Source organism: Pseudorca crassidens, chromosome 10 (genome assembly GCF_039906515.1).
Source record: "Pseudorca crassidens isolate mPseCra1 chromosome 10, mPseCra1.hap1, whole genome shotgun sequence".
NCBI lineage: Eukaryota > Metazoa > Chordata > Mammalia > Artiodactyla > Delphinidae > Pseudorca > Pseudorca crassidens.
Genome location: NC_090305.1, coordinates 54916962 through 54931911, shown reverse-complemented (window position 1 = coordinate 54931911; position 14950 = coordinate 54916962). Strand labels below are relative to the sequence as shown.

The following is a 14950-nucleotide window of genomic DNA, read 5'->3' as shown; positions in this document are numbered from 1 at the left end:
TCCCACAAGTCGCACAGTGGGGCCAAGAAGAAGAAAAAAAAAAGAAAACACACAAAACCCCAACAAATTGTAAATTTAAGGAACACACATGTATGACATTTCTGAGATGACTGGGACACTGGATATTTGATGATGAGATCAAGGAACTGTTGTTAAAATTCTTTTAGGTGTGATGGTTCAGTGGTTGAAAAAAACGAGTTCTTATCTTTTAGAGGTACCTACTGAAACATTACAAATGAAGTGATAACAACATCTGGGATTTGCTTCAAAATAACATGAGGGATTTCCCTGGTGGTCCAGTGCTTAAGACTCCGAGCTCCTGATGCAGGTGCCCCGGATTCAATCCCTGGTCAGGGAACTAAATCCCGCATGCTGCAGCGAAGATCCCACCTGCCACAACTAAGACCTGGCACAGCCAAATAAATAAATAAATATATTTTTAAAATAATAGTAATAATATAAGAGGTAAGTGGGTGGGAATTAGATGACACCCAGGTGACCCTGAGTTGACAATAGTGAAGCTGCATCATGGTGACATGGGGTTTCTTTACACTCTTCTATTCTTCGTATATGTTTGAAATTTTCCACAATAAAAAGGTTTTGTTAAGAAAAATAAAGGTACTCTGTGGAAAAAGAGATCCATGAGCAAAACAGTGATTCGAAAACAAAAACAGGGCTTCCCTGGTGGTGCAGTGGTTGAGAATCTGCCTGCCAATGCAGGGGACACGGGTTGGAGCACTGGTCTGGGAAGATCCCACATGCTGCGGAGCAACTAGGCCCGTGAGCCACAACTACTGAGCCTGCGCGTCTGGAGCCTGTGCTCCACAACAAGAGAGGCCGCAATAGTGAGAGGCCCGCACACCACGATGAAGAGCGGCCCCCGCTCGCCGCAACTGGAGAAAGCCCTCGCACAGAAACGAAGACCCAACACAGCCAAAAATAAATTAATAAGTAAAAAACAAAAACAAAAACCATCCTGGATTCAATAACTGTAAAAGAGCTGCCTACCCCAGGGTTTCTGAGAGCCATTAACCATCACAGGGCACAGAGACTCCAAGAGGCAGACGGTGCTCAGGCCAATCTCAGACCTATCTGACCTGGGTCCCCTTCCTGCAAGGTGCAGTTTGAGCATCCGTGTTCCCAAACCACTTAGGGACATCTCTTGGCCATTTCCCATTCTCTGGAGCATTGCTGCCCACTACTGGTTAAGGAGAAACCCTAGGGCTATTTATGTGTTTTCAATTGTTTTTCTTTCTTTCTTTTTTTTTGGCTGCACCGTGAAGCATGTGGGAATCTTAGTTCCCCGACCAGGGATCGAACCCACGACCCCTGCAGTGGAAGCACAGAGTCTTAACCACTGGACTGCCAGGGAAGTCCTCAATTTTCTTCATTCTTTCCTGTGTTTTCTAGACTTCCTATAATAAGCATGAATTATTTTATAGTCAGAAAATTTTTTTCCCAAAAGTTATCTTAGTGATGACTAATTAGAGGTTCATTATACTCTTCATTTTACCTTGATGTGTGCTGAAAAACTGCCATAATCAAAGTTATCTCCCTAAGGTGAGGCATGAGTTGCTTTGGGGCCCAGTTTTATTTTTCCAAAAGCCTATGGGAATCTGTAATCAAGTAGGGCTGATTAGGCAGACCTTCTCTGCTGGCCTGTATCTAGACACCATACTCACTGTTTCTCCAGAAGCTCCCGCCAAATCAGAGGCTGATCCATACATGTGTCAGCCACCCCGGTTACCCTTTCTTATGTAAGCTCAAAAGTTCCTCAGAGGCCACTCAAGTACCCAGAAGGCATGTAGAACCCACAGGGGCAGCTATGCCATTTATGTCGAGGACACAACCCACCACTAACCTGCTATGGAAAGATAGAAATCCTTGAAGTCCTTGATCTCCCGGGAGCCCTCGCAGGCAGCAAGACACTCATAAAAGGCCTTGAAGAAGTCAGGAAGGGCCAGCTCCATGTCTGTGATGCACGTTCTCCAGTTCTCACCGTTGTACCCCCGCACGGCTCGGATGAACAGGCTCTGGAATCATCAGAAAGTCTACAAATAATAAATGATGGAGAGGATGTGGAGAAAAGGGAATCCTCCTACACTGTCGGTGGGAATGTAAATTTGTACAGCCACTATGGAGAACCGTAATGACGTTCCTCAAAAAACTACAACTAGAGCTACCATATGACCCAGCAACTCCACTCCTGGGCATATATCCAGAGAAAACTCTAAATTCAAAAAGATACATGCATCCCTATGTTCATAGCAGCACTATTTACAATAGCCAAGACACGGAAGCAACCTAAGTGTCCATCAACAGGTTGCATGGATAAAGAAGATGGAATATTACTCAGCCATAAAAAGAGTGAAATAATGCCATTTGCAGCAACATAGATGGACCTAGAGATTATCATACTAAGTGAAGTAAGCCAGACAGAGAAAGACAAATACCATATGATATCACTTATATGTGGAATCTAAAAAATGATGCAAATGAACTTGTATACAAAACAGAAATAGGCTCACAAAGTAGGAAAACAAACTTATGGTTATCAAAGGGGAAAGGGGTAGGGGAGGGATAAACTGGGAATTTGGGATTAACAGATACACACTACTATGTATAAAATAGGTAAACAACAAGGACCTACTGCATAGCACAGGGAACTATATTCAATAGCTTGTAATAACTATAATAGAAAAGAATCTGAAAAATAATACATATATATATATTCTATGCGTAACTGAATCACTCTGCTATACACCTGAAACACTGTAAATCCACTATACTTCAATTAAAAAAAAACAAAAACAAACAAACAAACCAAAAGCAGGCTCTGGAAAGCAGAGAGAAGCCAAGGAAGGTCCAGACGTGAAGGGAGAGAGATCTGTCCTCCTGAAAGGAATCAGACCATCATCAAGCTCTACTCTCATTAGCTCTGGAGAAACCATGCTCACTCTTAATTATAAATAGGAAACCAATCAGTAACTTACCTATATCTAGACTTTTCTACCCTGTTCACAGTGGTACACTTATTTTATTTAATTCAAAAACTAGCAGGTGCAATCCACCAGAGGGCAGACAGCAGAAGCAAGAACTACAATCCTGCAACCTGCAGAGCGAAAACCACATTCACAGAAAGATAGACAAAATGAAAAGACAGAGGGCTATGTACCAGATGAAGGAACAAGATAAAACCTCAGAAAAACAATTAAATGAAGTGGAGATAGGCAACATCCCAGAAAAAGAATTCAGAATAATAATAGTGAAGATGACCCAGGACCTCGGAAAAAAGAATGGAGACAAAGATCAAGATGTCATAAATGTTTAACAAAAACCTAGAAGAATTAAAGAACAAACAAACAGAGATGAACAATACAATAACTGAAATGAAAAATACACCAGAAGGAATCAATAGCAGAATAACTGAGGCAGAACGGATAAGTGACCTGGAAGACAGAATGGTGGAATTCACTGCTGCGGAACAGAATAAAGAAAAAAGAATGAAAAGAAATGAAGACAGCCTAAGAGACCTCTGGGACAACATTAAACGCACCAACATTCACGTTACAGGGATCCCAGAAGGAGAAGAGAGAGAGAAAGGACCTGAGAAAATGTTTGAAGAGATTACAGTCGAAAACTTCCCTAACATGGGAAAGGAAATAGCCACCCAAGTCCAGGAAGCGCAGAGAGTCCCAGGCAGGATAAACCCAGGGAGAAACACACCAAGACACATAGCAACAGAACTGACAAAGAAAAATTATTAAAGGTAGCAAGTGAAAATGACAAATAACATTCAAGGAAACTCCCATAAGGTTAACAGCTGATTTCTCAGCAGAAACTCTACAAGCCAGAAGGGAGTGACATGATATATTTAAAGTGATGAAAGGGAAGAACCTACAACCAAGATTACTCTACCTAGCAAGGATCTCATTCAGATTCGATGGAGAAATCAGAAGTTTTACAGACAAGCGAAAGCTAAGAGAATTCAGCACCACCAAACCAGCTCTACAACAAATGCTAAAGGAACTTCTCTAAGTGGGAAACACAAGAGAAGAAAAGGCCCTATGAAAACAAACCCAAAACAATTAAGAAAATGGTAATAGGAACATACATATTGATAATTACCTTAAATGTGACTGGATTAAATGCTCCAATCAAAAAGACAAAGGCTCGCTGAATGGATACAAAAACAAGACCCATATATATGCTGTCTATAAGAGACCCACTTCAGACCTAAGGACACATACAGACTGAAAGTGAGGGGATGGAAAAAGATATTCCATGCAACTGGAAGTCAAAAGAAAGCTGGAGTAGTAATACTCATATCAGATAAAATAGACTTTAAAATAAAGAATGTTACAAGAGACAAGGAAGAACACTACATAATGATCAAGGGATCAATCCAAGAAGAAGATATAACAATTATAAATATATATGCACCCAACATAGGAGCACCTCAATACATAAGGCAAATGCTAACAGCTATAAAAGAGGAAATAGACAGTAGCACAATAATTGTTGGGGACTTTAACACCTCACTTACACCAGTGGACAGATCATCCAGAGAGAAAATTAATAAGGAAACACAAGCTTTAAATGACACAATAGACTAGATAGATTTAATTGATACGTATAGGACATTCCATCCAAAAACAGCAGATTACACTTTCTTCTCAAGTGCACATGGGACATTCTCCAGGATAGATCACATCTTGGGTCACACATCAAGCCTCAGTAAATTTAAGAAAATTGAAATCATATCAAGGATCTTTTCCAACCACAATGCTATGAGATTAGAAAAATTTACAGGGGAAAAAATGTAAAAACCACAAACACATGGAGGCTAAACAGTATGTTACTAAATAACCAAGAGATCACTGAAGAAATCAATGAGGAAATCAAAAAATACCTAGAGACAAATGACAACGACAACACGATCTAAAACCTATGGAATGTTTCTAGCAATACAATCCTACCTTAAGAAACATGAAAAATCTCAAATAAACAATCTAACCTTATACCTAAAGGAACTAGAGAAAGAAGAACAAACAAAACCCAAAGTTAGCTGAAGGAAGGAAATCATAAAGATCAGAGCAGAAATAAATGAAATAGAAACAAAGAAAACAATAGCAAAGATCAATAAAACTAAAAGGTGATTCTTTGAGAAGATAAATGAGATTGATAAACCTTTAGCCAGACTCATCAAGAAAAAGAGGGAGAGGACTCAAATCAATAAAATTAGAAATGAAACAGGAGAAGTTACAATGGACACCGCAGAAATACAAAGCATCATAAGAGACTACTACAAGCAACTCTATGCCAATAAAATAGACAAGCTGGAAGAAATGGACAAATTCTTAAAAAGATATAACCTTCCAAGACTGAACCAGGAAGAAATAGAAAATATGAACAGACCAATCACAAGTAATGAAATTGAAATTGTGATTAAAACTCTTCAAACAAACAAAAGTCCAGGACCAGGTGGCTTCACAGGCGAATTCTATCAAACATTTAGAGAAGAGCTAACACCCCATCCTTCTCAAACTCTTCCAAAATATTGCAGAGGAAGGAACACTCCCAAACTCATTCCACGAGGCCACCATCACCCTGATACAAAAACCAGACAAAGATACTACAAAAAAAGAAAATTACAGACCAATATCACTGATGGATACAGATGCAAAAATCCCCAACAAAACACTAGCAGACAGAATCCAACAACACATTAAAAGGATCATACCAGGCTCCCCTGGTGGCGCAGTGGTTGAGAGTCCGCCTGCCGATGCAGGGGACACGGGTTCGTGCCCCGGTCCGGGAAGATCCCACATGCCGCGGAGCGGCTGGGCCCGTGAGCCATGGCCGCTGAGCCTGCGTGTCCGGAGCCTGTGCTCCGCAACGGGAGAGGCCACAACAGTGAGAGGCCCGCGTACCACAACAAAAAAAAAAAAAAAAAAAAAAGGATTTACCATGATCAAGTGGGATTTATCCCAGGGATGCAAGGATTCTTCAATATATGCAAATCAATCAATGTGATACACCATATTAACAAACTGAAGAATAAAAACCATATGATCATCTCAATAGATGCAGAAAAAGCTTTTGACAAAATTCAACACCAATTTATGATAAAAACTCTCCAGAAAGTGGGCATAGAGGGAACCTACCTCAACATAATAAAGGCCATATACGACAACCCACAGCCAACATCATTCTCAATGGTGAAAAACTGAAAGCATTTCCTCTAAGATTAGGAACAAGACAAGATGTCCACTCTCGCCACTATTATTCAACATAGTTTTGGAAGTCCTAGCCACGGCAATCAGAGAAGAAAAAGAAATAAAAGGAATACAAAGTGGAAAAGAAGAAGTAAAACTGTCACTCTTTGCAGATGACATGATACTATACATAGAGAATCCTAAAGATGCCACCAGAAAACTACTAGAGCTAATCAATGAATCTGGTAAAGTTGCAGGATACAAAATTAATGCACAAAAGTCTCTTGCACACCTATACACTAATGATGAAAAATCAGAAAGAGAAACTAAGGAAACAATCCCATTCACCACTGCAACAAAAAGAATAAAATACCTAGGAATAAACCTACCTAAAGAGGTAAAACACCTGTACTCAGAAAACTATAAGACACTGATGAAAGAAAGCAAAGATGACACAAACTGATGGAGAGATATACCATGTTCTCTTTTTCGTTCAGATTATTTTCAAATCACTGTTTAGTAATGTGTGTCTTATCTTAATTAAAAAAAAAAGTAACAGGCACTTGATAATAAAATCAAGTTTGAATAAAGGAAAAAAAGAAAACTCTAGTGACAGAAACCAGAGCAGTGGCTGCCAGGAGTCAGGGGGTAGGGCAAAGCCTGGACTGCACAGGGGTATGAGGGAACTTTTTAGGGGAGAAGAAAATATTCTACATCATGATTGTGGTGGTACCTTTGACAAAACTCATCGAATTACACACTTAAAATTAGTAAATAAGTTTTAAATCGATTCAAGGAAAAGATAAAGCTTAAGCAAGTGTCAGATACCCCTCCCCCTAACAGTGAAGTATGAACTAGGAGTGCCACACATCAGTACAAGTTCCTGGGGAGGGCAGCCGCGTGCCAGATAGTGGAAACGTCAAGGAATTTCTGCTAACTGTTGCCTGGAGCAGGTAAAAGAAATAATTAGGGCTGAGGAAGCAGCCCGGTTTCACAAGAAATAAGTGGAGATCTTGGACGCATGCGGAAACCTGACAAATTGGAGGGGCCAAGACAGGCCTTGAAATATGCATGGGGCTCTCTATTTGTAGTTTTGTTTTCAGTTGCTCTGGAATGGGGTATTTGAGGGTCACCCCTGGGACCTGAAATTTTCACCCAACTAAAGGCCTCAGGTTAAGAAGGTGGGTCTCCTTATACCTCCTGGGCAGGCAGCATTTCCTGGACACAAGACAGGCAGAGAGCTGAAGGGCCTTTGTCTGGAGATTGGGTACGAGAGCAGCAACACCAGGCCGCTGGCTCTGCAGAAATGGCAGCGTGGCAGCAGCAGGAAAGTCCTGCAGAGAGAGGAAGCCCCTGGGCACGGTGGGGATGGTGGGGAGGGGGCAGCCCGCCACACCCAGCAGGACTCCAAAGAGGGCAAGAAGGGTGCAGCTGCTTGCAGTGAAGCACAGTGCATTCTGCTCCCCAAACCCTACCCCAAAAATGACAGGGAAGAAAGTAAAAAGACTTCAGTCCTTTCATGGGAGAACTGGAAAGGAGCAAGCAGCAGACAAGAGATTTCAACAACTTTTGGAAAGACAAAAAAACAAATTATCAGAGAGGAGGGACCTCAGAGCAGGCGAGCTACACACTCGTAGGCACCTGCAGGCACCAGGGACCACAGAGGCTGGCACAAGGCATGGGAAAGAAAGCAGGGCTGAAAGTCTGAACAGAGCTGTTGGAACCCTGGGTTCCCCCACCAGCGCCCACCTGCTCACCTAAGGGACCACACCTCCCAAAGCCGCTCCTTGCCAGAGACTGGTGGTCTCTTCTAGAGACTCTACCCATAAAGGCTGAGGGGCCAGGGAGCAGGCATAGCAGAGCCTGCTATCAGTCCAGGCATGGGCTGAAAAACCAGGAATCAGGTAAGGTCTCAGACTCAGCTGTGAGACCCCCATCCCTCTCCCGAGACTGGCTCTCAGACACCAGTAGAGAAGCACGGACACCCCACCAGCCCTGCAGGAGGCTGGAGAATCCTTCCCTGGAAAACTGAAGGGCTCCAGGAAAGAGACTTCGCCCACTATGTTTGAGGGTCACCACCAGTGAAAAAGTGAGCTTGAGATCTGGTCCCACGATAGGAAACCCTGGAGTCAGACCTTAGGATCTAACGGCTCCCATGGGTACTTTCAACACATCCCTCTGTTTTCAACCCTCCACTGGTACCCACACCCCCAGAGCCCGAGCTCGACAGGGCCGGACAACAGTAAGTGCTCAAAGGGCTCAGATTCTTCCTCTTCTTATTATCCTCATTCATTCTCATCAGAATTCCGCGCTGCAGATGCAGAGACTTAAGTAGCCTCCAATCTGTCAAGTCAGTCCTCCTAGCGCCTCTATTTCCTTTCCAACTTAAGATATAAAGTTGTGTGTGTGTATTAATATATATGTTTCCTAGCTTCATCAGAAATGGAGAATTATATTTCTGTTTCTCCTATTCTTGGTCATTTTCAGATGATTTCCAAGACACGTCTTTATTCTACCATCTTATTCTACCATCACATGACCATATTTCTAAAATGTAGCATTTAGAAAAAAGTGGCTTTAAAATCATCATGGAAAGTAAAATTGCATTCTTAAATGGATCAGCTAGGTGTTAAAAAGGCAATCATTTCTATTGTCATAATATTCACTAAATGTCATCAAAAATCACTAGCAGTCCTTTGATGTCAATAGATGTTCACTGAGATACGCTTCTTTGACAGCTCGCATTGCAAATAACCACTGTGTAAAAATGCAAATATACCTCATACAACTTGGTTTCCAAGTCTTTAATGTAGTCCTCGGCATCGGGCAGGCTCTTATAATAAGCCATGTTTCTCTTCATCATTTCATCATCAGGATGCTTCAGTAGATAGGTGTGAGCAGCTGCAATGGCTTTTGGAAGATTATTTGCCTAAAATACAAAGAAGAAAGAGAAAAGCTACTCAATGGGTGATGAGCGTGAACGTCTGTTCAGTCCTTCGGCAACTTTGTGTTTCTACACAATGTTGGAAGCGAAGGGTTCAGTGATTTCCAAGACCCAGCAAGACCTGGTCCAGCCACTCTGGAAGAGTGTTCATTCGCTGCAGGTGAGTAGATGGCCTTTGTGTGCCTGTCCCGATCTACGCCCTGCAGTCTCCACCCTACCCTGCCCTGCCCAGGAGGCTGGTGTACAGGCTGTCACAGCGGACTCCCTTGTCCCCATAGCTTCCAGTGGGTTCATCAATGAGGAGCTCCAACAGGAACCCAACAGGAGACTGAAGGAAGGGAAGAGAATAAGGCTGGGCTGTTAGTGTCCTGGCTCCCTCCCTGCAAGGTCGCTCCCTTGACTGAAGGTCACAGCCCCTCTCAAAGGGGGCCTCTCCTTCTGGTATCTCTCCTTCTGGCTTCCAGCAATTGGTCTCTCCCTTGCCCCTTCTGGCCTGGGTGGGGGAGTGTCACACCTCACTATCACTAGCCCTTGTAAATACCTGCTTTATTAAAAGTTCCTCCAACTACCCAGTATGACTATATCACATCTTTTCTGCCAGAACCTTGACAGATGTATCAATACTTTCCAGAGTCTCTCACAGAATCTCCACTTCACTGTTCTCAGTGATTCCCACCACCTCCTCACTTACTCATCCATTCACTCAGCAAATATTTGTTTCAAGCTTCCTACATGCCAGGCACTGTTCTAGGAAATGGGTCTGTAACAATGAGCAAAACAGGGAAAGAATCCCTGCCTTTACGTACTGGACATGCAGGTGAGCCCTCCCTATTCCCGTAACCTTGATCAAGAGTCTTTTTTTTTTGGTGGGGGGACACGCCTCCTTATGACCTGTTTATTTCAAGTAACTGACCCAACCTGTACCAAATGGATTCATTTCCTCTCTCTCTCCTCTATCTATATATATAGATACACACACACACACACACACACACACACACACACATCATATACATGGGTCTACAGGTGAATACTTGCAGATAGACATGTTGACATGTAACTTTACTATTTCATGGATATATGTGTACTAATATATTTTATACACTATATAATGTAATATATGTAATACATTATAATTAAAATGTATATAATTATTTTTGTAAATAAGTTCATTTGTATCTTTTTTCTTAGATTCTGCATATAAGTGATATCATATGATATTTCTCTGTCTGACTTACTTCACTCAGTATGACAGTCTCTAGCAACTCCATGTTGCTGCAAATGGCATTATTTCATTCTTTTTTATGGCTGAGTAATATTCCATTGTATATATGTTCCACATCTTCTTTATCCATTCATCTGTCGATGGACATTTAGGTTGCTTCCATGTCACAGCTATTGTAAACAATGCTGCAATGAACACTGAGGTGCATGCATCCTTTCAGACCGTGTTTTTCTCCAGATATATGCCCAGGAGTGGGTTTGTTGGGTCATATGGTAGCTCTATATTTGTTTTTTTAAGGAACCTCCATACTGTTCTCCACAGTGGCTATACCAATTTACACTCCCACTAACAGTATAGGAGGGCTCCCTTCTCTCCACACCCTCTCCAGCATTTATTGTTTGTGAATTTTTTGATGATAGCATCTTTTGTGTCATCCTGTGTTCTGTCTCCCTGCTTTTCACACCTCTTTGTGGTCTCAGCTAATGTGTCTGTCTCCCCCTCCAGCCTCTGAGCCATGAAGGACCCAGCAGTGTCATTCATGTCTGCACTCCTGGTACCTGGCACAGTTCCTGCAACAAAGCAGGACTTGGTAAGTACCAGTGATTTGGATGTAACATCACCACTGCGTAATATTTTCATGAAATTAATTCATGTTTCCCTCTATTTCCCCCTCTCTCTCTTCTCCTCATTAGGTGGTGGTCAGCTGATTCTGAGTTTCACTGCCTCATGGGAGGTAGCTGTCTGGTCAGGACACAGAAACAAGACAAAAGCCCCTGTACTCTTGAGAGAACTTGGCAAGTATGGGAAGAGGAGGAAATCGGGAGAGGGAGCTGCAGGAAGAAGCTGACTGGCCTGGAAGAAGAAGAGGGAGGAAGGGGAACCCTCTAGGCCAGAAGAAAGTCCCCCTTGGGGTCTGCAGGGGCAGCAAGGTCTGTGGCCCTTGACCTTCAGGTTTGGCACCTGCAGGCGGAGCCCAGGAGAGCAGAAGTCCTTAGAGAGGAATGGGATGCTCTGGGGGCGGGAGGCTCAAGAGGTGGGCAGCCGAGGATAGGGACACCTCCCTGTGTGGACACGCAAGCAGCAAACAGAGGATCCCCTGCGATGCCCTGGCTCCTCGGTGCCCTGGAATCACAGCACAACCTGGTGGGGGGGAGGGGAGGCCCCCGGATCTCGTGCACAGAGACTCCTTCAGCCAATCCAGAGGGACACTCGGGGGCAAGAATTAGGGAATTCAGTTTGGAGAGAGAAAAATAAAGGGATACTTGGCACACTCTGGATTTCCGAGAATCAAAGGATAGCACATACCTGTGCAAAATTGCCCCAGCATGGGAGCCCAGTCATTTGGAGACAATGGCAGTGGCTGCCCTGGAGGAGTGATGGGTGGTGATAACGACAGACTCCCAGAAGCCAGTGCTGATATTTGGAGAATGCCAGCTAGTGACCTGGAGTGCGACTGCCTTTTTTTTTTTTTGGCTCTGCTGCCGGCTGCTTGTGGGATCTTAGCTCATGGACCACGGATGGAACTCTGGGCTGGGGTGGCGGGGGGGGCGGAAGGGGGATGGGGAAGCACAGAGTCCTAACCACTGGACCACCAGGGAATTCCCAGAACTGCCTTTGAAAGAGGTCTACAGACAGCTTTATACTCCTGGCTGGAAAAAGGCCAGTCTGGCAGCCAGAAGGAAGGGAAGAGTATGAATGCAGCCCTTTTTAAAGCATGTGCCAATGAAATTAGATTCTCTGATTCTCAGAAGAGCACTTAGAAAGAGTGGCACAGGGTGGGATTTTTAAGGCCTCTCACTCAGGACCTGAGTTTTACAAAATGGAATCCCTTCCTGAAGGATGATTTTATTCACTTTTAACTCCAGCTCTGTCAGCTGGAGCATGGAGCCACACCTTGACAGGTAAACCTCTGACAGCCCCCAGGCAGGTTTTAGAGAAGGAGGGGGTGGGGGAACCTACCCTGCCATGGGTTCCTGAGAGACAGCCACCTGCATGAGAGGCTCCCAGTCACCTGCCAAACCAGCCACCCCTCAACCAGGGGAGGACAGAGTCCAGGTCCAGGCAAAGAGGGGGTAAGCATGCCTGTGAGGCAGCCAGCTCTGTCAGCTCAGAGTTCAACAGTCACCAAGGATTTGATAAAGCGCTGGGGCCCACCTGTTCCTCGGCCTGTGGGGAAGATGAGCATTTCATGGAGATGGCGGCCACAGAGAGAACCCACAGCTCATGACATGAACCTAAGTCAGGCTGGGGGCATGAAACCTACCGTGGTTTCAGATCCTGCTAGGGCAGGAAGCACCATCCATCTCCAGTACCTGTCGCCAGCCGAATGAATGCGCCTGTCACCAATTATTTCCTCTCTACCCAGAAACAGAGTTTGAAAATACAAACTCCATTAAGGAAAACAAAAAATCAGCCACACAATATCATCACTTTTTCAGTGATTTTCAGTTGAAGCAATTAAGTGAAGGTTCTGGTTTATTTATAAAATTCTAAACTTCTCCCTGCCCTGTAAGTGATCTCAAAATACTAAGACAGATGGTATTATACTGACTTTTGTTTTTTGGCTGCACCCCACAGCTTGCAGGATCCTAGTTCCCTGACCTGGGATCGAACCCATGCCCCCTGCCGTGGAAGTGCGGAGCCTTAACCACTGGACCGCCAGGGAATTCCCTATACTGACTTATAAGTAAGTGATTGTTACAAGACCTACAAAGGGTTTTGAGAGAAGCTATGAACTTCCTAACCTTTGAGGATGTCAGGATGGAGGAAACCCCTGCCTTCCGGTCATATTGTAGCACTGCAGTCCCCTCCTCCCTGCAGCACTTGTTTCAAAGTCATCTGTATATTAGAGAAATCAGAGCTTCCACTATTCTCCAGGTTTAAAAATAAAACGTTTTCCCCTCGATTATGTGACTCAAATTTGGCTCAGACTGTATTTGCCAAAAGTTCTACAAAAAAGAGAGAGGATTAAAACGAGTCCTTTTTAGCGTAAAAAATACTGCTTGTATGAGTCAGCCATTATTTCTGCATTTCATACATTCTGGAAATGTATTAATCTTATCCCCGTTCTATTTTAAAATTGTCTTTTTATTGCCAGGACAAACATTCACAAATCTGATACTTATATAAAACTGTAATCAGGCATAGAAATAACCCAGCTTTTCTCCTATTTAGGGTTTCTGCTGTTTTATGGCTCATATGAATGCAACAGACACGCAGCTCCGTTTCAGGGAAATATGAAAAACAGATCTTGCAGCCCAAAGACTGAAAGCAAAGTTTAAAAACTCGTTTTCGGTTAGAGAAAATAGAAACTGGACTTTGAGAGGGCTCTATTGGCAACACCCGGTGAAGACCCACCAAGCTAAAACCTGTTTATCCAGTAACAGGGAATTCGGCCCCTCTTAAAACTTGTGGGTCCCCAGAGTAAGGACTTAAAGGACAGAGACTGCAATTTGTGGCTCTTTTTAGCCAGCAATCACAGGCAGAATGTAAGCAGCCACAAAAAGGAGGAAGACAACTGTGTTACATTCTAGATGAAAGACAGCCAGCCCAGAGCGCCAGCCCTGATGAATCACAGCGCTCAGCTGCTTCTCCTCCAGGCAGGGAAGTGTCCTTCCAAGGAGCCCTGCCCTTTCCTGGCCTTAATTTCCTCTTTAAAAGGGACCGGCCGGCTCCGCAGGTCCTCTTCCGCCCTATTACTGAAAGGCACCACTCACTTGAGAAATGGGATTTTAATCGTATATACCAAAAAAGGAGTCTGTCTTCAAATAACACTGTGCTAGGCGTTCTATGTATGTTCTCCGCCTCAGAACAACCCTTCAAGAAAAGTATTTTCATCTCTATTGAAGATGAAGAATAGGGGGAACAGGATTTGAAGGCGTCCTTCCGCAGCGCGGGGTGGGAAAGAACTAAGTCAAGAAACAGCGTTGGGACGCGGCCCAGGACCGAGGGACAGAGCCTGGGCCTAAGGGGCGGGGCCTAGGCTTGGGGGGCGGGGCGAGGCGAGGCGGACTTGCCTTGAAGTAGGCGAACTGCAGGAACTTGTAGGGCTCTCGGCGCTGGAAGTCGGCCAGCACTTCACGGCTGGGCTGCGACTGGCGGAAGGCCGGCAGGCCCTGCTTGCAGCGCTTGAGGCAGTGCGCGCGGCGCAGCAGGCCCCCGAAGAGGCGCAGCTCCGGGTGACGCGCGAGGCCGGCGGCGGGCTCGGGCTGCGGCGTCGCGCTGCAGTTGCGGTGGCAGAAGGCCTCGCTGTCGCGTAGCAGGCGGTGCAGCCGCAGGCTGATCTCCAGATAGACCACGCTCTCCGCCCAGTGCTCGCCGCTGTATTGGTCCAGCGCGTGCCGGTAGGCCGACTCGAGCGGCATCAGCTCGTCCCGAGGGAAGCTGCGGAAGCTGTAGCGCTCGTACTGGGCGCGCCCGGAGCGCAGCGCGCAGCCAGCGCACAGCAGCGCCAGCAGCGCCGCAGCCGCCCGGCGCCCCGGCTCCATCGCTCCCGACGGAAGGAAGGAAGGAAGGAAGGAAGGAGGGGTGCGAGAAGGAAAGGAAGCGGGAGGACTGAGCGAC

At 44.8% G+C, this 14950-nt stretch overlaps 1 protein-coding gene across 2 annotated transcripts in view; it reads right to left on the bottom strand.

The window, feature by feature from the left end:
• CRTAP (cartilage associated protein) overlaps positions 1–14950 on the bottom strand; it is a 32178-nt gene extending 17228 nt beyond the window's left edge. Inside the window, exons 1-3 of one of the 2 annotated variants that reach the window (XM_067753617.1) lie at positions 14404–14950; positions 8998–9147; positions 1862–2033 (exon numbers count right to left, since the gene is read on the bottom strand). In XM_067753617.1, the coding sequence (XP_067609718.1) occupies positions 1862–2033; positions 8998–9147; positions 14404–14874 (793 nt within the window). In that variant the 5' untranslated portion in view covers positions 14875–14950. The remainder of the gene's footprint in view (positions 1–1861; positions 2034–8997; positions 9148–14403) is intronic. The other variant, XM_067753616.1, reaches the window with a different exon arrangement.